The 27,819-nt window shown below is 42.1% G+C and overlaps 2 protein-coding genes across 2 annotated transcripts; both read left to right on the forward strand.

Moving 5' to 3' along the window:
* The first annotated feature begins 3,530 nt into the window (after positions 1–3,530).
* LOC144325270 (vomeronasal type-2 receptor 26-like) lies at positions 3,531–10,643 on the forward strand. The gene is made up of 6 exons (XM_077918006.1): positions 3,531–3,739; positions 4,256–4,547; positions 5,096–5,968; positions 7,438–7,665; positions 8,699–8,825; positions 9,742–10,643. Exons 1-6 carry the CDS (start codon positions 3,531–3,533, stop codon positions 10,641–10,643), a joined length of 2,631 nt encoding a protein of 876 aa, XP_077774132.1.
* Positions 10,644–14,803: 4,160 nt separating this feature from the next.
* Positions 14,804–24,548, forward strand: LOC114583462 (vomeronasal type-2 receptor 26-like). Its single transcript, XM_077918007.1, has 7 exons — positions 14,804–15,012; positions 15,756–16,047; positions 16,888–17,034; positions 18,995–19,867; positions 21,353–21,580; positions 22,606–22,732; positions 23,647–24,548. Exons 1-7 carry the CDS (start codon positions 14,804–14,806, stop codon positions 24,546–24,548), a joined length of 2,778 nt encoding a protein of 925 aa, XP_077774133.1.
* The last annotated feature ends 3,271 nt before the right edge of the window (positions 24,549–27,819 follow it).

Here is a 27,819-nt window from a genome sequence, read left to right on the forward strand (position 1 = left end):
TGCCACCCAAACGCATTATTGAAACCTTCTAGATCCAAAATGTCTGTGTTCTCAAGAAGTAGCCATTCCTTCAACCAGCAAAAAGCTGCTGCTTCATAATATAGCTTAAAGTCCGGCAGGGCAAACCCCCCTCTATTCTTAGTATCAGTAAGGATTTTATATTTTATTCTGGGCTTTTTGCCCTGCCAGACAAATCTAGATATTTCCTTTTGCCACTTCTTGAAACAATCCATCTTGTCAATAATTTGTAACGTCTGAAACAAAAACAACATTCTTGGCAATACATTCATTTTGATAACAGCAATTCTACCCAATAAGGAAAGCTTCAGATTTGTCCAGATTTCAAGATCTTTTTTCACTTCTGACCAACACTTCTCATAATTATCCTTAAATAAATTGGCATTTTTAGCAGTCATATTTACCCCTAGGTATTTCACTTTTTTCACCAATGATAAACCTGTTTCTCCCTGAAACCTTTCCTTTTCAGTCGATGTTAAATTCTTCTCCAACACCATAGTTTTTGATTTATTCAACTTAAATCCTGCCACTTGACCAAATTCTTGTATTATTTCCAATGCTCTCTTAGTGCTAGGAATTGGCTCCTGTAATGTCAAAACTAGGTCATCTAGAGGGAAAGACATTTAGTCTGGCTTTGGTGAAAAGCCTTCGGTAGTTTGGTACTGTCAGGTTTTTTATGTAAGATGTTAACTTAAAGACATACCCATATTGAACTCCTACTGCCAGCGGACTACAGACTGTGTGTGATCGAGATCGCAAGTCACTGTGTGCATTGTCCCATAATCTTTGCTTTAAGACCTTTGGGGCACCTTCATAACCCAGGTAATACAGTTGGGGGGGGAGGTGGCTTTTCTAGCCATGGTTTTCTGCCATTTGCTGACAAATTCCTCATTGGTCAGGTGTTGGTACAAACCCTTCCCTAGATTAAACACTGAAATCCTGAGCCAATGTTTTAGGGCAGACCACCACGCTTTAGTTGAAATTGGGCATTCACCAGCTTCCAACAGAAGTACGGATTTGGGGACGCAGTTAGGTACCTGCAGCAGAGATTGTAGAAATTTTACCTGGAAGCCATCAAGCTTTGGCAGGTCCCCATTATGCCAGACATTTGCTGCATACAGGAGTTGGGAAACGGGCTTTGTGTTGAAAACCCTTAAGGCTGCGGGAACATATTTGCCACCCTTTGTGAAGAAGAATCTAAGTATGGCTAGCTTTGTAATCTCCGCCTTTTGAAGGGAGGTTTGCCAATGGTGCTTCCAAGATCCTGCATGATGGAATGTGAGCCCTAGATAACTGAAGTATTTTACCTGTTCAAGGTTATGGCCATCCAGCACCCATTTAGCCCGGGAGAATCTTCTTTCGAAGACTAAAATTTTAGATTTTTCATAATTAATGGATAAACCATTTCCAGAACAGTAATCAGAAAATTTACTCAACAGATAATTCAAACCCGGTCTGGAACGTGAGATGATGGCCGCGTCATCAGCATATATCAACAAGGGGGTCCTTCTCATTCCTATTTTTGGAATGTGTCCATCTGGGTCCATTAAGTTCTCTTCTAGGTCATTTAAGAATAGACAAAACAATGTGGCGGCCAAAATGCAACCCTGTCTCACCCCCCTAGTCATCTCGATGCTGTTCGATAGCTGTCCCTGTCTACCGCATCAGACCTGCAATTTGGTTCCATTGTACAAGGCTTTTATGAGAAAGAGGAGTCGTTTGTCCTGCAGAATCAGACTTAATTTGGACCATAGCTGGGATCTGGGGATGGAGTCAAACGCTGATTTCAGATCCATGAAGGCCACGAAGAGTTTACCCTGTAGAGGCCTGGTATACTTCTCGGCTAGGAAGGACAGCATTAGACAGTGGTCTGTTGTTGAATGGTTCTCACGAAAAGCTGCCTGGGCTTCAGATAGTATATTGTGTTCATTTAGAAAAGTTGTCAGTTTGCTACTGAGGAAACGGGCATACAGCTTCCCAATTATTGAGAGCAGGCTAATTGGCCTATAATTGGAAGGTACATTTGGGTGGCCTCTCTTAAAGATTGGAACTACTATAGCATGTTTCCAGCTATATGGTACCTTGCCCGAGTTATTTACTACTGTAAAGAGTGCTGCCAGAAGCGGAGCCCACCAGTGCTGGTTTGATGTAATCAATTCTGCTGGGATAAAGTCTTTCCCCGGAGCCTTTCCACTCTTCAGATTCCCAATTAATGTATGGACTTCCTCCACAGTAACCGGCCTCCAATTAGGAGCAGTGACAATTCTGCCCTGTCATCCTCCTGTAAGCTGGAAGGGAGGTTTGGATTTTCCATAAATATATTTCTAAAGTGATTCTCCCAAACCTGAGCTGGAATGACACAGCTGGGGGCTGAGGAACTATTTTTCATTGAGTCGGAGACCAGTTGCCAAAAGAGATCCTGCTTCTTGTCTACCAGCTGCGGCAATAGATGCTTTAGGATTAGCTATCTGCGGTCTGGATTCAGACCGTTCCTCCTAGGCTGGAAAAAATGATGAACACTGCTTCTTTACTGGAAGCCAAATCACAGGACAAAGCGATGCAGTGACTTTTAGAAACTGTGGGATAACCGCTTCTCCCAGGGCATGATGGGAATGATGGGAATCATCAACAGTTGCAGGAATGAAGGATACAGCACCATATATGGACAGGAAAGCATCATGAGGGGATATTGTCACACGCAGGAGAGAATAAGGATTACACTTAGAGTTCCTCACTTGAAACTTTATAAATTATCTAATATACCAACACAAACAGAAATCACAAGACTGCAGCTGTTATATAAGAGATTATTATATGTGCATGGAATGCAATGGAAATTATTAGCATAGTGAAACACAGAAATAATCAAGAAGAATGAAGCCATCAAATCTAGCACGCAAGGGGATACGTTTAAATAAATCATATCATTTGACATTTGAATAATTGGCATTCATAATTGCATTAATTAGATAAAATTGGTTTTGTTGTGATGAGGTCACTTTTGAAACAATATTGGTAAATCAATAAAATTATATATTTAAAAAATAATAATAGTAATATTTTGGCAGTTCGCATACTCCTTATGCGCCATAGAATCAAAAAACACAGCGCAAGTGATTCTCTCCTCTATCATTACTAAAATTACAATAATCAATCTACCTGACTGAACCTCTAGATGTCACAGTGGGGGAAAAAGAATCAACAAGCAAGCCTGAAATGATTATAAGATCCTCTGTGCTCCATAGACAACTAGGCTGGGCTCTGTAACTTATCAGTTATCAGTTATCAGTTTCCCTTTTTCCTGTCAAACCACTGCATCTTGTTTGGCATCAAAGGCATTCTGTTGTGACCGTGTTCAAGCTAACAATAAGGTGGATTCATGTCCGTTAAAGTGCCAGATTGACAGAGTCAGCTACCACCCAATTTGTCTTGTTCAGATCAGGTGGAGGAGAGGAATAATACTGTCGAGAGAAGCAGGGGACTCCATGCACACAAGGGTATTTGCCATCAGGATGTTGCTCCTGCTGCTTCTGCTGCTTCCCAATATAGTGTCCCAAGGACAAAGTGCTAAATGCGCAACAAATCATCCTGTTCATGTTCCACACGAGTGGTATGAGCCAGGTGACCTGGTGATTGGTGCAATGGCATCTCATATTTATTACATAGTCCGCACAGTTTCCTTCAAGAAACACCCTTCCCAGGACTTCATTGAGGCCCCACTGTAAGTAACCGTTAATTAATATTATTATAATTATTCCTTATATCTGACAGAAAATAACTTTGATTGATTTGAAGGGGGGATTGCTTTAGAACTTTATTTTTTAAATGTGTGGAGAGATTTTATTCCAAATCTCTGTGCATATAGACTATGTGCATATTGTCAATAAACAATAAGCTTTTTAAAAACACCAAATCTATAAAGACAGACAGAAAAGAGAGTAGGAGAAAGAGAAAAGAGATGGCATTAAAAATAGGAAAAGCATATAGCCAAGTGGTATAGTACTCAACTTTTTTCATGATACCCAAGTTTTCAAGGTGGCGAAAACAAATATGGGTTGCTGAAGATATGAAGAAATATGCAACAGCTTTTTAAATTACTCAATATTCTTAGATTGCCCAAATAAGTAAATAAGCTTTGCTGGCTTTATCCTCTATATGCAGGCAGGTGAATCTCTCCTATCTAGATTCTGTGCACTGTTTAATTTTCCCGTCAAACAAAATCTCACTTCATTTGCAGGGTGTTGACAAAGTTCTACCAGCAAATCCTGGCCTTGGTCTTTGCTATTGATGAGATCAACGAGAATCCCAGCATGTTGCCCAATGTCTCTCTTGGCTTCCACATCTATGATAGTTATTATGATTCAAAGATGACCTACCGAAACACTCTGGACCTGCTCTTTAAATCACATCACTTTGTTCCCAACTACAGGTGTGGCATCCAGAAAAATGTCATAGGAGTCATTGGGGGACTCAGCTCTGATACCTCCTGGTGCATGGCAAACGTCTTAGGTCTTTTCAAGATGCCACAGGTAGAACATGGATTTTGAAAAACAGAGATTTCACGCTTTCCTTGCATTAGGAATCTACTGATTCATACATATGGAGTGGGGAAATACACAAAGTAAAAGGGCCATAATATGCATATCCAACAATGTGTGTAAGAAGGGCAATTTGTGTTTAATAGATGTAATAGAAGATTTCTGTAAAGCTGCCATGTTTGTAAAGGAGGCACCTAGACTGGTTCATATACATCAATCCTGAATGAACTGCACTGCACCAGAGTATGGTGTTAATCAACATTGTTCACTTTCAGAGGCTAGTTGAAAAAGTGTTTTCTTGCATTGTTCTGGCATTTGTCATCTGTCCCTTCAGAGCCTTATATAGTGGTATTCTTGGATACAATCAATATGTACAAGCTGGGGTTGGTGCTCTTCCGAAACTTGGTAAATTTCGGATATAGATTCAATATATATTCAATATTTAAGTGTGTGTGCGTGCATGTGTTTATATCTAAGTAAATTGGAATATCATGAGTTCTTGTTTCCACTTGAAAACATTTGGCTTTTGCTTTTTCCAGATTTCATACGGTTCATTTGAACCAGCCATAAATTATGGAACCAAGTTCCCTTCCTTTTACCGCATGGTCCCCAATGAAGACCTTCAGTATCAGGGAATTATCCAGTTATTTCTGCATTTCAGATGGAAATGGGTTGGGCTCATCACTCCAGCTAATGAAGCTGGGGAACGTTTCTTGCAGAAAATTGAGCCAATGCTTTTCAAGAATGGAATCTGTTCAGCATTCACAGAAAGAGTTAAACCCAATATACATTATAACAGTAACTTACTAGAAATGGTGGACATAAAGATTAAGTTACCAAGTTTCACAACAAGCAAAGCTAATGCAATTCTTCTACATGGAGGAAGTAGATTTAGTATATGGTTGGCAGATGCTTTTATCGTAATGGAGTTTACTCAGCTACTATTTCCTCAAAAGAAGTCACGTGAAGGAAAAGTATGGATTACAACTACCCAAATTGATTTCATATTATATAGCCTTCAAAAAAAATTTAATTTTAATATACGAATTCTCCATGGTGCTATATCCTTTGCAATTCACTCCAAGGAGATTCACAACTTTAAAGACTTTCTTCGGAGTGTATATCCTCATTGGACAGAGACAGATGGTTTTATCCAAGATTTCTGGGAAGATGCATTCAGTTGTTCACTTTCAAATTCCACTCTCTCAGCAACCATGTGTACTGGAGAGGAGATGCTGGAGAGCCTTCCTGCACCATTTTTTGAAATGAGCATGACTGGCCACAGCTACAGTATCTATAATGCTGTCTATGCTTTGGCACATGCCTTAAGTAGCATGCACTTGGCTGGAACCATCCGCAACAGAAGAGGTGCTAAGGGAAAACTCTCTCGTCAGTATGCAAATCCTTGGCAGGTATTGTTCTCTGTTACAAAGCATTCACTGCATTGGTACATTATGTGAGTTGGCATTTAATCATCAGTAAAGAAATAAAAGAATAAAACTTAAGAAATTAAAAATAAACCTTAAGTAAATTTATTGTATGAAAGATGGGAATTAGAATATTTCCTATAATGATACTAAACAGACTTTAGATGACACAGACTTTCAGAAGCAACAGACTACCAACAACTACAGATAACTGTAGCTGTGCCAACCACCTCCTTCACGCTGCAAACCCCTCCGTTTTCTCCAAATATCCCTTCCCAGTTCTCTCTGTCTCTCTTACCTGTCCAGTTCCCTAGTGGTGTAAGGTTGGGGGCCTGGCGTCCATTGGCCCTGGGCACATAATTCTGAGGGAGAACAACCAGGACCCCAACCCCAGGCACTGGCTTTTGCAGGAATCCTCATATCCAAGAGAAAACAGAAGAGCAGCCCACCAGGGAGCTGCCACTACCTGAGCACATCTTGGAAGGCCCCATTGCCAACTCCTCATCTTTCCCTGTCTGCCAATCACCAGGGGTTTCTGGCCTCACTGGTAGGTCCCCAGAAGACACTGGCAACTGTTTGATCACTGTCTCTAGACCCGGCTTTTCTCCATTCTCCTCTTCTGCCTCTGAGTCTGGATTTCAGTCTGCCACTGCCTCTTCCTGCTCCCTTAATCCTGTTGCCTTTTCTGTTTCTGACACCTCCTCCTCCCAGTTTGCTCCCTAGTGTGGTGAGTGTGTCCCCAGTGAGCCAGTGTGGTGTAGTGGTTAAGAGCGGTAGTCTCCTAATCTGGGGAACCGGGTTCGCGTCTCCACTCCTCCACATGCAGCTGCTGGGTGACCTTGGGCCAGTCACACTTCTTTGAAGTCTCTCAGCCCCACTCACCTCACAGAGTGTTTGTTGTGGGGGAGGAAGGGAAAGGAGAATGTTAGCCACTTTGAGACTCCTGAAGGGGAGTGAAAGGCGGGATATCAAATCCAAACTCTTCTTCTTCTTCTTCTTCTACTATTCTCCCACTGACCACTCGTTGTCATTCCACCACCAATCCCCTGGCTCTGAGCCTCCTTTCCTTGGGGTGTCCCTTTCAGGTTCCCCAGCAGCTGCTTCCTGCCACTCCTCTGCATCCAACATCCAACCATGCTCAAATCCACTCTATAAACTATGGAAAGGTCCAGTCCGATGTTCTCACGTTGCATTCCTATCCTTTGAGGACATAAGCTCCCATCTCTTCTCTTACATGGCTTCTCAAATCCCTTCCCTTTCTTGGATCTTGACAAAGGCTGGTCTCAAGCAAGCAAGTGTATGGTCTCATCTCTCCATAATATCTTGATGCAAGTCTGTTGAAAGTTGAATTGGCACAGATTCATGATTCCCTACTCCTCCTGTATGTGCAACTAGAATATGGATGCTCTCCATTGTGAACTGAAGCGTTTAACTTCAATTCTCTTTCCACTTAGCTCCACTCATTCCTGCAGAGAATCTCATTCAACAACAGTGCTGGGGATGAAATTGCATTAAATGAATATGGAGAGTTAGCAGCTGGCTTTGATATTACCAACTTGGTCACTTTCCCAAATAAGTCCTATGTCAGAGTCAAAGTGGGAAGTTTAGATCCTCAGGCCCCTCCGGGCAAAGAGCTCACCATTAATGAAGACAGAATCAAATGGAACAGACGCTTCACTAAGGTATGGAAATAATGGCACAGTCCATGAAAACCCAGAATTTGTGGTTATCCACAAAATGGGATGTAACAAAAGCACTTCACACATTATTCATTTTGAAATTCACTAGCACTTGAAAACACCTCAGACTAGTGATGAGTTAGAATAGAGGAGTGCTCCCAGACCTCTTGCTTCAAATGGAATGCAACTCCTCCCAGAACAGGTCAGGCTTAGGACCCGAAAGCATTTCTCTCTGAGACAGGATGTGGCCTAACAGGAAACCACTACCCAAAAGTCATGGAATGATTTCCTATTGCTAGTTTCTTGTAATGACCCTGCAGGTAGGAGCACAACCACTATAATGGCTTACTTTTAATTCCTTGTGCCACACAAAGGAACACCATGTGGACTCCTTGAAGCAAATGCCGTTAGGTGGTGACTCCATCAAAAGGCCAAACCAGGTCAAATCACACAGAATTCGGCGTGATTTCACCCCTGGCTTGGCCTTTTGATGGAGTCAAACACAGCTATAAGGTTGGATGGTCCAGGCATGAATATTGACATCTTCTTAAGCTTGTATGATGCTTAGAACAGCAGCTTTTTACCCAACTGTATGTGCCACTTGTGTGTTGTTGTTGTTGTTTAGTCGTTTAGTCGTGTCCGACTCTTCATGACCCCATGGACCAGAGCACCCCAGGCACCTCTGTCCTCCACTACTTCCCGCAGTTTAGTCAAACTCATGCTGGTAGCTTCGAGAACACTGTTCAACCATCTCGTCCTCTGTCGGCCCTTCTCCTTGTGCCCTCCATCTTTCCCAACATCAGGGTCTCTTCCAGGGAATCTTCTCTTCTCATGAGGTGGGCAAAGTATTGGAGTCTCAGCTTCAGGATCTGTCCTTCCAGTGAGCACTCAGGGCTGATTTCCTTAAGAATAAGTGTACCTATGGATTTCACGCTATTAGTCCCCCCATTTACTATTAAATCACCTAATAGTGGATATTTGGTAAATTCCCCAAAACAATATCATAATATTAAACTCTTCCTATCTCTTTGCATAGGTGCCACCGCTTTCTGTATGTAATGCCAAGTGCCATCCTGGTAACGGGAAGAAAAAGAAGGAGGGGGAGAAGTTTTGCTGCTATGATTGTGATCCATGTCCAGAAGGAATGATTTCAAATGAGAAAGGTTAGAGATGACATCTTAAGATACTGCAGTACCTCTGGGCTCCTGGGAATTTTGTTGACATTAAACTGCTATAGGAGAGAAGGCTTAAATTAACAGATTTGTTCTTCTCATTGTTTATAGATAACATCAATATATTTTTATCTTTAAAATCTTGACCTTTTCTTTTTTAAGTGGAAGCTAATATATTCTGGGGACACGGGTGGCGCTGTGGGTTAACCCACAGCGCCTAGGACTTGCAGATCAGAAGGTCAACAGTTCAAATCCCCGAACAGGGTGCTCTGCCACAGCTTGGTACCTGCTCCTGCCAACCTAGCAGTTCGAAAGCACATCAAAGTGCAAGTAGATAAATAGGTACCGCTCCAGCGGGAAGGTAAATGGTGTTTCTGTGCGCTGCTCCAGTTCGCCAGAAGTGGCTTAGTCATGCTGGCAGCATAACCTGGAAACTGTACGCTGGCTCCCTCGGCCAATAAAGCGAGAGGAGCGCCGCAACCCCTAATGGTCAGGGGTCCCTTTACCTTTACCTTTAATATATTTTACCTCCATCTTCTACAAAATTAGGGTCGAATAGAAGTGGTGTTTTCTCCTCAAATAATTAGGTTTTTGACAATAGGATGAAAGTCTTATCAAACTCGCTTTTCCGAGATCCAAAGATTTCAGATGTAATTTATTTCTCATTTTGTTGTACTGTTTATGTGGCTCTAAGAAAAAGCAGGGAGACAATAAAGAAAAAAAAGACGTTACCCATGTAGAAAACTCCAGAATTGATACACAAGTTTTATTTTTGATACACCTAGTACAAAAGCATTTGCGCTTGAAGCTCTTATACATTCTGACGTAGAAAACACTATGCAAAGTGAAATTCTTAAGAATACTTTTGGTTACTTCAAATTGTCACACATTACTTGTTTATTTTCAGACATGGAAACATGTATCAGTTGCCCAGCAGATCAGTATCCAAACAGCGGCCAGGATCTATGCATTCCTAAGATTCCAAACTTCCTAGCCTTTGATGAAACCCTGACCATTGTTTCAACTTCCTCTGCACTTTTATTCACTCTGATCACAATTTTAGTGCTAGGCATCTTCATTAAGCATCGCAATACAGCCATAGTCAAAGCCAACAACCAAAGCCTCACCTATGGTCTCCTTATCTCCCTCCTCTTGTGTTTCCTCTCTTCTTTGTTGTTTATCGGAAAACCAAATATGGCAACTTGCCTTCTCCGACAAACTGCTTTTGGCATTGTCTTCTCTGTGGCTCTCTCCAGCATCTTAGCCAAAACCATATTGGTGGTTTTGGCTTTCATGGCTACCAAACCAGGATCCAATATGAGGAAATGGGTAGGCAAAGAACTGGCTTATTCCATTGTCTTTTCCTGTTCCATTGTTCAAGTAGGAATCTGTGTCCTCTGGCTGGCAACCTCTCCCCCATTCCCAGATGTGGACATGCACTCAATGCCTGAAGAAATCATATTTCTATGTAATGAAGGGTCAGTCTCCATCTTCTATTGTGTTTTGGGCTACATGGGCTTCCTGGCCACTATCAGCTTCACGGTGGCCTTCCTAGCCAGGAAGTTGCCTGACACTTTCAATGAAGCCAAATTCATCACCTTCAGCATGCTGGTCTTCTGCAGTGTTTGGCTCTCCTTCATTCCAACCTACCTGAGCACCAGAGGAAAATACATGGTGGCTGTGGAGATCTTCTCCATCTTTGCTTCTGGTGCTGGGTTACTGGCTTGCATTTTCACCCCTAAATGCTACATTATTGTGGTGAGGCCTGACCTGAACAACAGAGAGCAGCTAACACAAAGAAAGGTATAAATGACAGTGGAATTTGTGGTTCTGTTGGGACTTGCTGGCTGGTATCACTTTATGCGTCCTAACTCTGGATATGTGTAAAATTTGCTTCTTAACTTTTTTGTCTGCCAAAGTTTCCCAAAGGCAATGGGTGCAGATTTTTCCTCAGGTTCTACTTCCAAAGCCTTTTTCACAAATGAGTAATGCTGTAAAGCAATGGAAGTTTAGGTTCAAAATTTCCTTCTCCTAGGTGGGCTTCCTTCCAAAGTTTACGAGACCCATCTGCCCCTCATTTCCCTCTACAGCACCTGCAGTAGCCACCTTTTTGAGCATTGGACCTGCTATTGCTCTCATCCACTCACTCAGTCTGATCCTGTCTTTGTATGCAGAGAAATTCCCCAACTCACTGAGGGTTTGAGGCCCATTGGCTGCCCTCACCTGGTTTAGGCAGTCAGCTGAATTTGTTTTGTGGGATGTGGCTGCTGTTGTGTGCTAACAACGTCAAGGAGCCACAGGTGAGAGCCGAGTGCAGGGTGGGGATCTGAGGTAGACAAACTACCCCAGAAGGAGCACGACTTGTTCCCCGCTAGAGTTACTACCCCTCTCTAACACTCTTTACATGCCTCTCATGTATTACTGTATATTTAAAGCAAGTGGAATCTTAATAGCAAAACTCTCAGCCTTTTCATTTAGAAATGGTTAAGTTCAGTTGTTCAATTTTGTACATGCACTGTATGAATGATTGTTAATAAAAAGTCTCTTATCAATTACCTCATGGAATCTGCAAATTCATCTTGATGACAACACAGAAACAAAAAACATTTGTGAAATAGTTAAGGGCTCTACATTCTTTATCTCTCTCACACAAGGCAGCTGAGGAATAGAAGGAGAAGTTTAAAACAGCCACTTCCCTTGTTTTTTAAATAGTTTTAAGAAAGAAAAGTAGCAGAGATATGCAACAATATCTGGAGGAAAACATTATTTCTGTTATAATATTTTTTATTAATTTACGATTATCATCCAATAATAGCCTCATTAAAACAATACGAAATTATAATACTAGTACTACTAATCACTCAAATACCGAATCATATAATTTAGGTCCCGTCCCCCCCACATGCTAGATGATTTCCTTTATTTCTACATTCCAAAATCTTATTACTTTCTATTATATTCCGCTCAGAATAATAATCCTTTATGCAACAACTGCAATATTAATAACTTCTATTCGTGTTGACACATGAAATGATTCATAGAACTAAAAATGAGGCACTCAAACTATATCCTTGTTCTTCCTGTGTGTGGCAGTTATTCTGTCCGTGGTGTTTCTTCCAGTCCCTGTAAAATGTTGTGTCTGTTGTGATGGAAACGTTGGTTCCACAAGTATTTCTTTTTACTTTTTTTGTCCTGCCAGCAAATGGTTAAAGAGCGGCAGCCTCTGATTGGCTGTGGTTCCAGGAGGGAGAGTTTAAAAGGAGCGGATTTTGAGGGAAATGGAGTTAGAGTGTGGTTAAGAGGGGAGTTGAGTTGAGGTGGTTGAGGAGGGAGGCTGGAGAGGTTAGGAATTAGGGAGATAGGAGGGTGGAGGAGGGAGAGTTGGTTCTGGAATAAAACATCCAGTCTGAGTGTACAGTGAGGGACTGAGTGTAATGTCCTGCAGGAGTAATAGGACCGGATCTTGCTGGGAGACTGAGGGTGAGACAGGAGAAGGAGGAGCTGAAAGAGATGAGTCTACTTAGGTCTCCAACTAATCTGGAGGGGAGAGACTCTTCTGAGGAAAGAAGAGACTCCCAAATCGCAGTGAAGGCAGATGGGGGGGTGAGCCCTTAAGACTTTTACTGAAAGTACCTCAGGAGCTGCATTTGTTAAAGGGGTGGGTAACTGAAGGAAAGTACCACCTTAGAAAGGAAACAAACTATAAAGCCCAAACCTCTGAAAGCAAATTGAAGTGAAGTAGTGTATTCTTATTGAAGTAACCTCAGTTTCTCCAGTTGTATTATACTACCTTGTTCTAAAAATAAATCTTTATTGTTTATTTAAAGAACAGCTGCTTGAGACTCTAACTTCTTGGTTATCCCCCTCACAAAGATCCCCCTGGGATAGTGAGGTTTTGTTTTTAAGCCTTCAGGTCAAAGGTTGTTCAGTGAGGTGGGGCAATATATTTAAGTGAGAGTGGGCACATGGGCGTGAGCTGTAACTGAGGTGCCAAGTTTGTCGCATCCATCTTTTCCAAGTTGTTGCTGTTCTCCATCATGCCTTGCGTGGATCTGATATCCCATTGGTGTATTGATGCTATAATCCAGTGCTCCCACTTCTTGATAAGGCAAGGATGCTATCCAGAACTGCTGCCACCATTCAGTTAATGTGATGGCAAACCATGTCTGATCAGTGTTACATAGGTGGGAGACTGAAGGATCCCACAATACTAACGAAATAGGAATCGGGGAAAGGATGGAGCCAGCTCAACTCTAGATATCCTGCTGACCTTGTAGGTTCATTCCTTGCCTATGATTTTGTGATGTTACAAAAATAATTACATTGGCTGGTCCAGCTTCCTGTCTACCAGCTACGGCAATAGATGCTTTTGGATTAACTATCAGGATCACATTCACCCGGAGCTATACCAGCTGCACTGGCTCCCGGTGGAGTACAGGATCAGGTTTAAGGTGCTGGTTTTAACATTTATAACCCTGTACAGCCTAGGACCCTCGTACCTACGGGACCGCCTCTCCTCGTATATCCCATGAATGACCTTACGGTCTTCAAACAGAAACATCTTGGAAGTCCCGTACTGCAGGGAATTTAGGGTGGCCTCAAGCAGAGCCAGGGCTTTTTCGGCTGTGGCCTCGATGTGGTGGAAGGCTCTGTCACAAGAGACTAGGGCCATGCGGGACTTGACGTCTTTCCGCAGGGCCTGCAAGACAATGCTGTTCCACCAGTCCTTTGGCCAAGGCATAGTCTGACCCCCTCCTTTGGTAATCCTCATAGAACTCTAGTCCAATGGTTGCCATTAATTTGATTATGAATTGATTTTAGAACGTTTTTCAATTAATAGCTTGTGATTTTATGTAAACTGTGTTACTTTTACTATTATTAGCCACTCTGAGCCCAGCATCGGCAGGGTATAAATAAAATTTTATTATATTATTATTATTATCTGCAGTCTAGATTCAGACCGTTCCTCCTAGGCTGGGAAAAATGATGAACACTGCTTCTTTACTGGAAGCCAAATCACAGGACAAAGTGATGCAGTGACTTTTGGAACCTGTGGAATAACTGCTTATCACAGGCCATGATAGGAACCATCAACAGTTGCAGGAATGAAGGATACAGCATCATATATGGACGGGAAAACATCATAGGGGGGTATTGTTACACGCAGGAAAGAATAAGGATTACATTTAGAGTTCCTCACGTCAAACTTTATAAATTACCTAATATACCAACACAAATAGAAATCACAAAACTGTAGCTGTTATATAAGAGATTACTATATGTGAATGGAATGCAATGGAAATGATTAACATAGTGAAACACAGAAATAATCAAGAAGAATGAAGCCATCAAATCTAGCACGCAAGGGGATACGTTTAAATAAATCATATCATTTGACATTTGAATAATTGGCATTCATAATTGCATTAATTAGATAAAATTGGTTTTGTTCTGATGAGGTCACTTTTGAAACAATATTGGTAAATCAATAAAATTATATATTTTAAAAATAATAATAGTAATATTTTGGCAGTTCCCATACTCCTTATGCGCCATAGAATCAAAAAGCACAGCACAAGTGATTCTCTCCCCTATCATTACTAAAATTACAATAATCAATCTACCTGACTGAACCTCTAGATGTCACAGTGGAAAAAAAGAATCAACAAGCAAGCCTGAAATGATTATATGCTCCTCTGTGCTCCATAGACAACTAGGATGGGCTCTGTTACTTATCAGTTATCAGTTTCCCTTTTTCCTGTCAAACCACTGCATCTTGTTTGGCATCCAAGGCATTCTGTTGTGACCATGTTCAAGCTAACAATAAGGTGGATTCATGTCCGTTAAAGTGCCAAATTGACTGAGTCAGCTGCCACCCAATTTGTCTTGTTCAGATCAGGTGGAGGAGAGGAATAATACTGTAGAGAGAAGCAGGGGAGTCCATGCACACAAGGGTATTTGCCATCAGGATGTTGCTCCTGCTGCTTCTGCTGCTCCCCAATATAGTGTCCCAAGGACAAAGTGCTAAATGCGCAACAAATCATCCTGTTCATGTTCCACACGAGTGGTATGAGCCAGGTGACCTGGTGATTGGTGCAATGGCATCTCATATTTATTACATAGTCCGCATGGTTTCCTTCAAGAAACACCCTTCCCAGCACTTCATTGATGCCCCACTGTAAGTAACCATTAATTAATATTATTATAATTATTCCTTATATCTGATAGAAAATAACTTTGATTGATTTGAAGGGGGGATTGCTTTAGAACTTTATTTTTTAAATGTGTGGAGAGATTTTATTAGAAATCTCTGTGCATATAGACTATGTGCATATTGTCAATAAACAATAAGCTTTTTAAAAACACCAAATCTATAAAGACAGACAGAAAAGAGAGTATGAGAAAGAGAAAAGAGATGGCATTAAAAATAGGAAAAGCATATAGCCAAGTGGTATAGTACTCAACTTTTTTCATGATACCCAAGTTTTCAAGGTGGCGAAAACAAATATGGGTTGCTGAAGATATAAAGAAATATGCAACAGCTTTTTGAATTACACAGTAATCTACAGCTTTTTGAATTACACAGTAATCCTAGTCAAAACAAAAAAAAATTCCTTCCAGTAGCACCTTAAAGACCAACTAAGTTAGTTCTTGGTATGAGCTTTCGTGTGCATGCACACTTCTTCATATACCTTCTGCACACGAAAGCTCATACCAAGAACTAATTTAGTTGGTCTTTAAGGTGCTACTGGAAGGAATTTTTTTTGTTTTGACTATGGCAGACCAACACGGCTACCCATCTGTAACAGTAATCTTAGATTGCATAAATGAGTAAATAAACTTTGCTGGCTTCATCCTCTCCTTATAGATTCTGTGCACTGTTTAATTTTCCCATCAAACAAAACCTCCCTTCATTTGCAGGGTGTTGACAAAGTTCTACCAGCAAATCCTGGCCTTGGTGTTTGCTGTTGATGAGATCAACGAGAATCCCAGCACGTTGCCCAATGTCTCTCTCGGATTCCACATCTATGATAGCTATTATGATTCAAAGATGACCTACCGAAACACTCTGGACCTGCTCTTTAAATCACATCACTTTGTTCCCAACTACAGGTGTGGCATCCAGAAAAATGTCATAGGAGTCATTGGGGGACTCAGCTCTGATACCTCCTGGTGCATGGCAAACGTCTTAGGTCTTTTCAAGATTCCACAGGTAGAATATGGATTTGAAAAACAGAGATGTCACGCTTTCCTTGCATTAGGAATCTACTGATTCATATATCTGGAGTGGGAAAATAGACAAAGTAAAAGGGCCATAATATGCATATCCAACAATGTGTGTGAGAAGGGCAATTTGTGTTTAATAGATGTAATAGAAGATTTCTCTAAAGCTGCGAGGTTTGCGAAGGAGAAACCTAGATGGGTTCATATATATCAATCCTGAATGAACTGCACTGGCTTCCTGTGAGCTACTGAATATATGACATTGACATTGGCTTCATAGGCAAAAATAACTGAGAACATGTTAACTAAAAATGTTCCTCCCCTTAAAAATCAAGGCAGTCCTTTCCCAGAGTATGGTGTTAATCAACATTGTTCACTTTCAGAGGCTAGTTGAAAAAGTGTTTTCTTGCATTGTTCTGGCATTTGTCATCTGTCCCTTCAGAGCCTTATATAGTGGTGTCAGCATTGTGCTATTCTCCTGCATTGTTGTATTTCATTTTAGTTGTTTTAAATAGTGTTGGTCATCCACTTAGTATATTAACATGAGCCATGATAAATGCTCCCCTATTCTTCTTTTTTTAAAAAATAATATTTATTAAATTTTCCACTTTAGCAATCCTATCCAATCATATTAAATATTCCAAATTATACATATTATTCAACAATCAAACAGTCCAAATATTATGCCAAATTATAAAAAAAAATGGAGGTATCTTCCCATGTTCTGAGGTCGAGGTGGTTCTGATCATCTCATACTTCTGCTGCTTTCATAATTTTCACGATAGTTCCCATAAATCATTTCGATGTTAATCCTCATTACATTTCACAGCCTCTGAACAAGCGAGATAAAACAAAACAATATATTCTTTGTGGAATTTACATCCCGAGTTCCCTCTGTATGTTCACGGTGTCTCTTCACAAAAGGATGTTTCCGCCAAGCCAGTCCAAAAAGCTTCTCACCTCGGGCAGCAGCCAAGTCAGTCCAGATAAAATCAAAGCAATGCATCTATCTGCCCAATGCTTTTAAGACCAGCTGTCCTTCAAATGGTTAACCTGTCCAGGGAAGGCTTTGCCATATAAAACTGGGAATGCAAATATTAAGTAAGATATTAAAATGCACCTATCCCCCTAAGGCACCGCATTTAATTTGACAAGCTGATCTACCTCCGGTCATGGCCGCTCGTTTAATTGGAGCTGCATCATTCCGATTCTAATTCTAGGCAAAATCAGTTGGAAAAACATTTCAAACTGAAAGACCTAGGACCAATAAGTCACTATTTAGGGGTCCAAATAGGCAGAGAAGCAGATGGAAGTTTCTTAATATGCCAAGAGCAAAAGATTAAAGGTCTGCTTGAACAGCTAGAAATGCAGGATTGTAATGCTGTGCAAACTCCTATGACTGTAGATTTCCAAAAGATTGAAAGTGATGTTTTTGTTTGATCAAACAGATTTATACCAATTGGTAATAGGACTCTTCTGTACCTGAGCCAATGGTCAAGGCCTGATATTTCATTTTGTGTAGGTATTCTAAGCAGAAAGTAACTAAGCCTAGTATACATGATTGGGCTGCTCTGAAGCGAATACTGAGATCTGAAGGGTACACAGAATAAGTGTATAAAGTTATCTGCATCTAATTCAAGTGATTTGCAGGTGTTTGTGGACAATGACTTCACAAATTTCCATCCACGAGAAAATCAATCAGCGGTCTAGTGGTCATGTTTAGAAATTCACTAATTGGTTGGAAATCCAAAAAGCAAGGTTTTGTTGCCACATCTACATGTGAAGCAGAATTTTCTGCATTATTTGAAGTGTGTAGGGAGGCACATGGTACACCCAGGTATTAAATGATTTGGGATATGAAGTGCAACAGCCTGTGACAATCTATGAGGATAATCAAGCTTGTATCGCAATGGCTAATTCAGGGAACACTTCAGCACGTGCAAAACACGTGGCGATCAAATTTTTCAATGTTAAAGACTATATACAACGTAATGTGATTAAGTTGGTTTATTGTCAATCACAGGATAATTTGTCTGATTTATTTACAAAAGCGTTCCCTAGGGTGCAACGTGTAGCAGGCTGGGAAGTGCTGGGACTGCACAATAGCTAAAGTTATTCAGGCCTAACTGCTAACTGTTGAGTCATTCTGACATGTGACTTAGTAGCCAGTTTCACTTTGTGCTCTCTGTAAGATGCGAGAGTCAGTCTGCTTTAGCTGTGAACAGAGTCTGTATGTAATCTCAGTCAAACTGTTTGGGACCATGTTGTTTATGAAGAAGTTTATTTTAACTCAGTAAAGCTTTTATTCTTTAAAAACTCTGCACTATGAATTTACGCTGCGCGTCAACGACATCTACGTAGATGTTAATCCTTCTTCCATTCAAATACTTTTTAGCACCTCAGTGGCTGAATTAATTAGCAGAGTAGTTTCTCCCCCTTCGCTAAGATCATGTCCAAAACTTAAACCCAATTTTTCATCTAAAGAACTGGAAGCTTGCTGTTAAATGGTGGTGACTTTAAAGAGTTTCCAAGAAACATTCCGGGCTTTCCATCCAGCGCCCCCAGCCCCTCCTTCTGAATTTGGGGTGTTGGGCGATCTGCGGATGAGCTGCCACTCCCCAGCCTGGGGAATGTAGGGAGGCTGATTACTCCCATCTCAGCCTCTAATTCCAGAATGTACAGCGGTGATGGAATTCAGCAATCCTCCATCGCAGCTTGCCGGAAGCTCCTCCCCCAAATGCTCCCCTATTCTTGGATACAATCAGTATGTACAAGCTGGGGTTGGTGCTCTCCCTAACCTTGGTAAACTTCGGATATAGATTCAATATATATTCAATATTTAAGTGTGTGTGCGTGCATGTGTTTATATCTAAATAAATTGGAATATCATGAGTTCTTGTTTCCACTTGAAAACATTTGGCTTTTGCTTTTTCCAGATTTCATACGGTTCATTTGAACCAGCCATAAATTATGGAACCAAGTTCCCTTCCTTTTACCGCATGGTCCCCAATGAAGACCTTCAGTATCAGGGAATTATCCAGTTACTTCTGCATTTCAGATGGAAATGGGTTGGGCTCATCACTCCAGCTAATGAAGCTGGGGAACGTTTCTTACAGACAATTGAGCCAATGCTTTTCAAGAATGGAATCTGTTCAGCATTCACAGAAAGAGTTAAACCCAATATACATTATAACAGTAATTTACTAGAAATGGTGGACATAAAGATTAAGTTACCAAGTTTCACAACAAGCAAAGCTAATGCAATTCTTCTACATGGAGGAAGTAGATTTAGTATATGGTTGGCAAATGCTTTTATCGTAATGGAGTTTACTCAGCTACTATTTCCTCAAAAGAAGTCACATGAAGGAAAAGTATGGATTACAACTACCCAAATTGATTTCATATTATATAGCCTTCAAAAAAAATTTAATTTTAATATACGAATTCTCCATGGTGCTATATCCTTTGCAATTCACTCCAAGGAGATTCACAACTTTAAAGACTTTCTTCAGCGTATATATCCTCATTGGACAGAGACAGATGGTTTTATCCAAGATTTCTGGGAAGATGCATTCAGTTGTTCACTTTCAAATTCCACTCTCTCAGCAACTATGTGTACTGGAGAGGAGATGCTGGAGAGCCTCCCTGCACCATTTTTTGAAATGAGCATGACTGGCCACAGCTACAGTGTTTATAATGCTGTCTATGCTTTGGCACATGCCTTAAATAGCATGCACTTGGCTGGAGCCATCCGCAAGAGAAGAGATGCTAAGGGAGAACTCTCTCCTCAATATGTAGATCCTTGGCAGGTATTGTTCTCTGTTACAAAGCATTCACTGCATTGGTACATTATGTGAGTTGGCATTTAATCATCAGTAAAGAAATAAAAGAATAAAACTTAAGAAATTAAAAATAAACCTTAAGTAAATTTATTGTATGAAAGATGGGAATTAGAATATTTCCTATAATGATACTAAACGGACTTTAGATGACACAGACTTTCAGAATCAACTGACTACCAACAACTACAGGTAACTGTAGCGGTGCCAACCACCACACTGCAAACCCCTCCGTTTTCTCCCCATATCCCTCCCCAATTCTCTCTGTCTCTCTTACCTGTCCAGTTACCCAGTGGTGTAAGGTTGGGGGCCTGGCGTCCATTGGCCCTGGGCACATAATTCTGAGGGAGAACAACCAGGACCCCAACCCAAGGCACTGGCTTTTGCAGGAATCCTCATATCCAAGAGAAAACAGAAGAGCAGCCCACCAGGGAGCTGCCACTACCTGAGCACATCTTGGAAGGCCCCATTGCCAACCCCTCATCTTTCCCTGTCTGCCAATCACCAGGGGTTTCTGGCCTCACTGGTAGGTCCCCAGAAGACACTGGCAACTGTTTGATCACTGTCTCTAGACCCGGCTTTTCTCCATTCTCCTTTTCTGCCTCTGAGTCTGGATTTCAGTCTGCCACTGCCTCTTCCTGCTCCCTTAACCCTGTTGCCTTTTCTGTTTCTGACACCTCCTCCTCCCAGTTTGCTCCCTAGTGTGGTGAGTATGTCCCTAGTGAGCCAGTGTGGTGTAGTGGTTAAGAGCGGTAGTCTCCTAATCTGGGGAACCGGGTTCGCGTCTCCACTCCTCCACATGCAGCTGCTGGGTGACCTTGGGCCAGTCACACTTATTTGAAGTCTTTCAGCCCCACTCACCTCACAGAGTGTTTGTTGTGGGGGAGGAAGGGAAAGGAGAATGTTAGCCGCTTTGAGACTCCTGAAGGGGAGTGAAAGGCAGGATATCAAATCCAAACTCCTCTTCTTCTTCTTCTTCTTCTTCTTCTTCTTCTTCTTCTTCTTCTTCTTCTTCTATTCTCCCACTGACCATTCCTTGTCATTTCACCACCAATCCCCTGGCTCTGAGCCTCCTTTCCTTGGGGTGTCCCTTTCGGATTCCCCAGCAGCTGCTCCCCACCACTCCTCTGCATCCAACATCCAACCATGCGCAAATCCACTCTATAAAATATGAAAAAGTCCAGTCCAATGTTCTCACGTTGCACTCCTATCCTTTGAGGACATAAGCTCCCATCTCTTCTCTTACATGACTTCTCAAATCCCTTCCCTTTCTTGGATCTTGACAAAGGCTGGTCTCAAGCAAGCAGGTCTATGGTCTCATCTCTCCATAATATCGTGATGCAAGTTGAATTGGCACAGATTCATGATTTCCTACTCCTCTTGTATGTGCAACTAGAATATGGATGCTCTCCATTGTGAACTGAAGCATTTAACTTCAATTCTCTTTCCACTTAGCTCCACTCATTCCTGCAGAGAATCTCATTCAACAACAGTGCTGGGGATGAAATTGCATTAAATGAATATGGAGAGTTAGCAGCTGGCTTTGATATTACCAACTTGGTCACTTTCCCAAATAAGTCCTATGTCAGAGTCAAAGTGGGCAGCTTGGATCCTCAGGCCCCTCCAGGGAAAGAACTCAGCATTAATGAAGACAGAATCAAATGGCACAGACGCTTCACTAAGGTATGGAAATAATGGCATGGTCCCTGAAAAGCCAGAATTAGTGGTTATCCACAAAATGGGATGTAACAAAAGCACTTCACACATTATTCATTTTGAAATTCACTAGCACTTGAAAACACCTCAGACTAGTGATGAGTTAGAATAGAGGAGTGCTCCCAGACCTCTTGCTTCAAATGGAATGCAACTCCTCCCAGAACAGGTCAGGCATAGGAACCCAAAGCATTTCTCTCTGAGACAGGATGTGGCCTAACAGGAAACCACTACCCAAAAGTCATGGAATGATTTCCTATTGCTAGTTTCTTGTAATGACCCTGCAGGTAGGAGCAGAGCCACTATAATGGCTTACCTTTAATTCCTTGTGCAACACAAAGGAACACCATGTGGACTCCTTGAAGCAAATGCCGTTAGGTGGTGATTCCATCAAAAGGCCAAACCAGGTCAAATCACACAGAATTCGGTGTGATTTCACCCCTGGCTTGGCCTTTTGATGGAGTCAAACACAGCTATAAGGTTGGATTGTCCAGGCATGAATACTGACATCTTCTTAAGCTTGTATGATGCTTAGAACAGCAGCTTTTTACTCTACTGTATGTGCCACTTGTGTGTTGTTGTTGTTGTTTAGTCGTGTCCGACTCTTCATGACCCCATGGACCAGAGCATGTCAGGCACTTCTGTCTTCCACTGCCTCCCGCAGTTTAGTCAAACTCATGCTGGTAGCTTCGAGAACACTGTTCAACCATCTCGTCCTCTGTCGGCCCTTCTCCTTGTGCCCTCCATCTTTCCCAACATCAGGGTCTCTTCCAGAGAATCTTCTCTTCTCATGATGTGGCCAAAGTATTGGAGTCTCAGCTTCAGGATCTGTCCTTCCAGTGAGCACTCAGGGCTGATTTCCTTAAGAATAAGTGTACCTATGGATTTCACGCTATTAGTCCCCCCATTTACTATTAAATCACCTAATAGTGGATATTTGGTAAATTCCCCAAAACAATATCATAATATCAAACTCTTCCTATCTCTTTGCATAGGTGCCACCGCTTTCTCTATGTAATGCCAACTGCCATCCTGGTCACGGGAAGAAAAAGAAGGAGGGGGAGAAGTTTTGCTGCTATGATTGTGATCCATGTCCAGAAGGAATGATTTCAAATGAGAAAGGTTAGAGATGACATCTTAAGATACTGCAGAACCTCTGGGCTCCTGGGAATTTTGTTGACATTAAACCGCTACAGGAGAGAAGGCTTAAATTAGCAGATTTGTTCTTCTCATTGTTTATATAACATCAATATATTTTTATCTTTAAAATCTTGAACTTTTCTTTTTTAAGTGGAAGCTAATATATTCTGGGGACACGGGTGGCGCTGTTGGTTAAACCACAGCGCCTAGGACTTGCAGATCAGGAGGTCGACAGTTCAAATCCCTGCGACAGGGTGCTCTGCCACTGCTTGGTCCCTGCTCCTGCCAACCTAGCAGTTCGAAAGCACATCAAAGTGCAAGTAGGTAAATAGGTACTGCTCCAGCGGGAAGGTAAATGGCGTTTCTGTGCGCTGCTCCGGTTTGCCAGAAGTGGCTTAGTCATGCTGGCAGCATAACCCGGAAACTGTACACTGGCTCCCTCAGCCAATAAAGCGAGAGGAGCGCCGCAACCCCTAATGGTCAGGGGTCCCTTTACCTTTAATATATTTTACCTCCATCTTCTACAAAATTAGGGTGGAATAGAAGTGGTGTTTTCTCCTTGAATAATTAGGTTTTTGACAATAGGATGAAAGTCTTACCAAACTCGCTTTTCCGAGATCCAAAGATTTCAGATGTAATGTATTTATTTTGTTGTACTGTTTATGTGGCTCTAAGAAAAAGCAGGGGGACAGTAAAAAAAGATGTTACCCATGTAGAAAATTCCAGAATTGATACACAAGTTTTATTTTTGATACACCTAATAAAAAAGCATTGGGGCTTGAAGCTCTTATACATTCTGACGTAGAAAACACTATGCTCAATGGACTAGTGATGTGAAATTCTTAAGAATACTTTTGGTTACTTCAAATTGTCACACATTACTTGTGTATTTTCAGACATGGAAACATGTATCAGTTGCCCAGCAGATCAGTATCCAAACAGCGGCCAGGATCTATGCATTCCTAAGATTCCAAACTTCCTAGCCTTTGATGAAACCTTGGCCATTGTTTCAACATCCTCTGTGCTTCTATTCTCTATGATCACAATTCTGGTGCTCAGCATCTTCATTAAGCATCGCAATACAGCCATAGTCAAAGCCAACAACCAAAGCCTCACCTATGGTCTCCTTATCTCCCTCCTCTTGTGTTTCCTCTCTTCTTTGTTGTTTATCGGAAAACCTAATATGGTGACTTGCCTTCTCCGACAAACTGCTTTTGGCATTGTCTTCTCTGTGGCCCTCTCCAGCATCTTAGCCAAAACCATACTGGTGGTTTTGGCATTCATGGCTACCAAACCAGGATCCAATATGAGGAAATGGGTAGGCAAAGAACTGGCTTATTCCATTGTCTTTTCCTGTTCCATTGTTCAAGTAGGAATCTGTGTCCTCTGGCTGGCAACCTCTCCCCCATTCCCAGATGTGGACATGCACTCAATGCCTGAAGAAATCATATTTCTTTGTAATGAAGGGTCAGTCTCCATGTTCTATTGTGTTTTGGGCTACATGGGCTTCCTGGCCACTATCAGCTTCACGGTGGCCTTTCTAGCCAGGAAGTTGCCTGACACTTTCAACGAAGCCAAGTTCATCACCTTCAGCATGCTGGTCTTCTGCAGTGTTTGGCTCTCCTTCATTCCAACCTACCTGAGCACCAGAGGAAAATACATGGTGGCTGTGGAGATCTTCTCCATCTTTGCTTCTGGTGCTGGGTTACTGGCTTGCATTTTCACCCCTAAATGCTACATTATTGTGGTGAGGCCTGACCTGAACAACAGAGAGCAGCTAACACAAAGAAAGGTATAAATGACAGTGGAATTTGTGGTTATGTCGGGACTTGCTGGCTGGTATCACTTTACGCGTCCTAACTCTGGATATGTGTAAAATTTGCTTCTTAACTTTTTTGTCTGCCAAAGTTTCCCAAAGGCAATGGGTGCAGATTTTTCCTCAGGTTCTACTCCCAAAGCCTTTTTCACAAATGAGTAATGCTGTAAAGCAATGGAGGTTTAGGTTCAAAAATTCCTTCTCCTAGGTGGGCTCCCTTCCTAGGTTTACGAGACCCATCTGCCCCTCATTTTCCTCTTCAGCACCTGCAGTAGCCACCTTTTTAAGCATTGAGCCCACTTTTGCTCTCATCTTCTACATCCTGTCTTTGCATGCAGAGAAATTCCCTAACTCACTGAGGATTTGAGGCCCATTGGCTGCCCTCACCTGGTTTAGGGAGCCACTTGAATCTGATTCGTGGGATGTGGCTGCTGTTGCAAGCTGACAACTTCTAGGAGCCACAGGTGAGAACTGAGTGCAGGGTGGGGATCAGTGGTAGACAAACTGCCCCAGAAGGAGCATGACTTGTTCCCCGGTAGAGTTACTACCCCTCCTTAACACTCCATACACCCCTGTCATGTATTACTGTATATTTAAAGCAAGTGGAATCTTAATAGCAAAACTCTCAGCCTTTTCATTTAGAAATGGTTAAGTTCAGTTGTTCAATGTTGTACATGCACTGTATGAATGATTGTTAATAAAAAGTCTCTTATCAATTACTTCATGGAATCTGCAAATTCATCTTGAAGACAACACAGGGTACCATAAACAAAAAACATTTGTGAAATAGTTAAGGGCTCTACATTCTTTATCTCTCTCACACAAGGCAGCTGAGGAATAGAAGGAGAAGTTTAAAACAGCCACTTCCCTTGTTTTTTAAATAGTTTTAAGAAAGAAAAGTAGCAGAGATATGCAACAATATCTGGAGGAAAACATTATTTCTTTTATAATAATTTTTATTAATTTACAATTACCATCCAATAATAGCGTCATTAAAACAATAAAAAGGTAAAGGTAAAGGTACCCCTGCCCATATGGGCCAGTCTTGACAGACTCTAGGGTTGTGCGCCCATCTCACTCAAGAGGCCGGGGGCCAGCGCTGTCCGGAGACACTTCCGGGTCACGTGGCCAGCGTGACATCACTGCTCTGGCGGGCCAGAGCCGCACACGGAACGCTGTTTACCTTCCCGCTAGTAAGCGGTACCTATTTATCTACTTGCACCCGGGGGTGCTTTCGAACTGCTAGGTTGGCAGGCGCTGGGACCGAACAACGGGAGCGCACCCCGCCGCGGGGATTCGAACCGCCGACCTTTCGATCGGCAAGCCCTAGGCGCTGAGGCTTTTACCCACAGCGCCACCCGCGTCCCTTCATTAAAACAATACCAAATTATAATACTAATACTAATCACTCAAATACCGAATTATATAATTTAGGTCCCGCCCCCCCCCCCGCCCCACATGCTAGATGATTTCCTTTATTACTACGTTCCAAAATCTTATTACTTTCTATTATATTCCGGTCAGAATAATAATCCTTTATGCAACAACTGCAATATTAATAACTTCTATTCGTGTTGACACATGAAATGATTCATAGAACTAAAAATGAGGCACTCAAACTATATCCTTGTTCTTCCTGTGTGTGGCAGTTATTCTGTCCGTGGTGTTTCTTCCAGTCCCTGTAAAATATTGTGTCTGTTGTGATGGAAACGTTGGTTCCACAAGTATTTCTTTTTACTTTTTTCTCCTGCCAGTAAATGGTTAAAGAACGGCAGCCTCTGATTGGCTGTGGTTCCAGAAGGGAGAGTTTAAAAGGAACACATTTCGAGGGAGATGGAGTTAGTGTGTGGTTAAGAGGGGGGTTGAGTTGAGGTGGTTGAGGAGGGAGGCTGGAGAGGTTGGGAGTTAGGTAGGGAGATAGCATAGGAGTGTGGAGGAGGGAGAGTTGGTTCTGGAATAAAACATCCACTCTGAGTGTACAGTGAAGGACTGAGTGTAATGTCCTGCAGGAGTAATAGGACCGGATCTTCCTGGGAGACTGAGGGTGAGACAGGAGAAGGAGGAGCTGAAAGAGATGAGTCTACTTAGGTCTCCAACTTATCTGGAGGGGAGAGACTCTTCTAAGGAAAGAGACTCCCAAATCCCAGTGAAGGCAGATGGGGGGTGAGCCCTTAAGACTTTTACTGAAAGTACCTCAGGAGCTGCATTTGTTAAAGGGGTGGGTAACTGAAGGAAAGTACCACCTTAGAAAGGAAACAAACTATAAAGCCCAAACCTCTGAAAGCGAATTGAAGTGAAGTAGTGTATTTTTAGGGACGCGGGTGGTGCTGTGAGTAAAACCTCAGCGCCTAGGACTTGCCGATCGCATGATCGGCGGTTCAAATCCCCGCGGCGGTGTGCGCTCCTGTCATTTGGTCCCAGCGCCTGCCAACCTAGCAGTTCGAAAGCACCCCCGGGTGCAAGTAGATATATAGGGACCGCTCTGGCGGGAAGGTAAACGGCGTTCCGTGTGCTGCGCTGGCTCGCCAGATGCAGCTTGTCATGCTGGCCACGTGACCCGGAAGTGTCTTCGGACAGCGCTGGCCCCCGGTCTCTTAAAGTGAGATGGGCGCACAACCCTAGAGTCTGTCATGACTGGCCCGTACGGGCAGGGGTACCTTTACCTTTACCTTTACCTAGTGTATTTTTATTGAAGTAACCTCAGTTTCTCCAGTTGTATTATACTACCTTGTTCTAAAAATAAATATTTATTGTGTATTTAAAGAACACCTGCTTGAGACTCTAACTTCTTGGTTATCCCCCTCACAAAGATCCCCCTGGGATAGTGAGGTTTTGTTTTTAAGCCTTCAGGTCAAAGGTTGTTCAGTGAGGTGGGGGCAATATATTTAAGTGAGCAGACACATGGGCGTGAGCGGTAACTGAGGTGCCAAGTTTGTCGCATCTCTCTTTTCCAAGTTGTTGGAATCTGATATCCCATTGGTGTATTGATGCTATAATCCAGTGCTCCCACTTCTTGATAAGGCAAGGATGCTATCCAGAACTGCTGCCACCATTCAGTTAATGTTATGGCAAACCATGTCTGATCAGTGTTACATAGGTGGGAGAGTGAAGGATCCCACAATACTAACGAAATAGGAAGCGGGGAAAGGATGGGGCCAGCTCAACTCTAGATATCCTGCTGACCTTGTAGGTTCATTCCTTGCCTATGATTTTGTGATGTTACAAAAATAATTACATTGGCAGGTCCAGCTTC

This window comes from Podarcis muralis, chromosome 13 (genome assembly GCF_964188315.1).
Source record: "Podarcis muralis chromosome 13, rPodMur119.hap1.1, whole genome shotgun sequence".
In the NCBI taxonomy this organism is placed as follows: Eukaryota; Metazoa; Chordata; class Lepidosauria; order Squamata; family Lacertidae; genus Podarcis; species Podarcis muralis.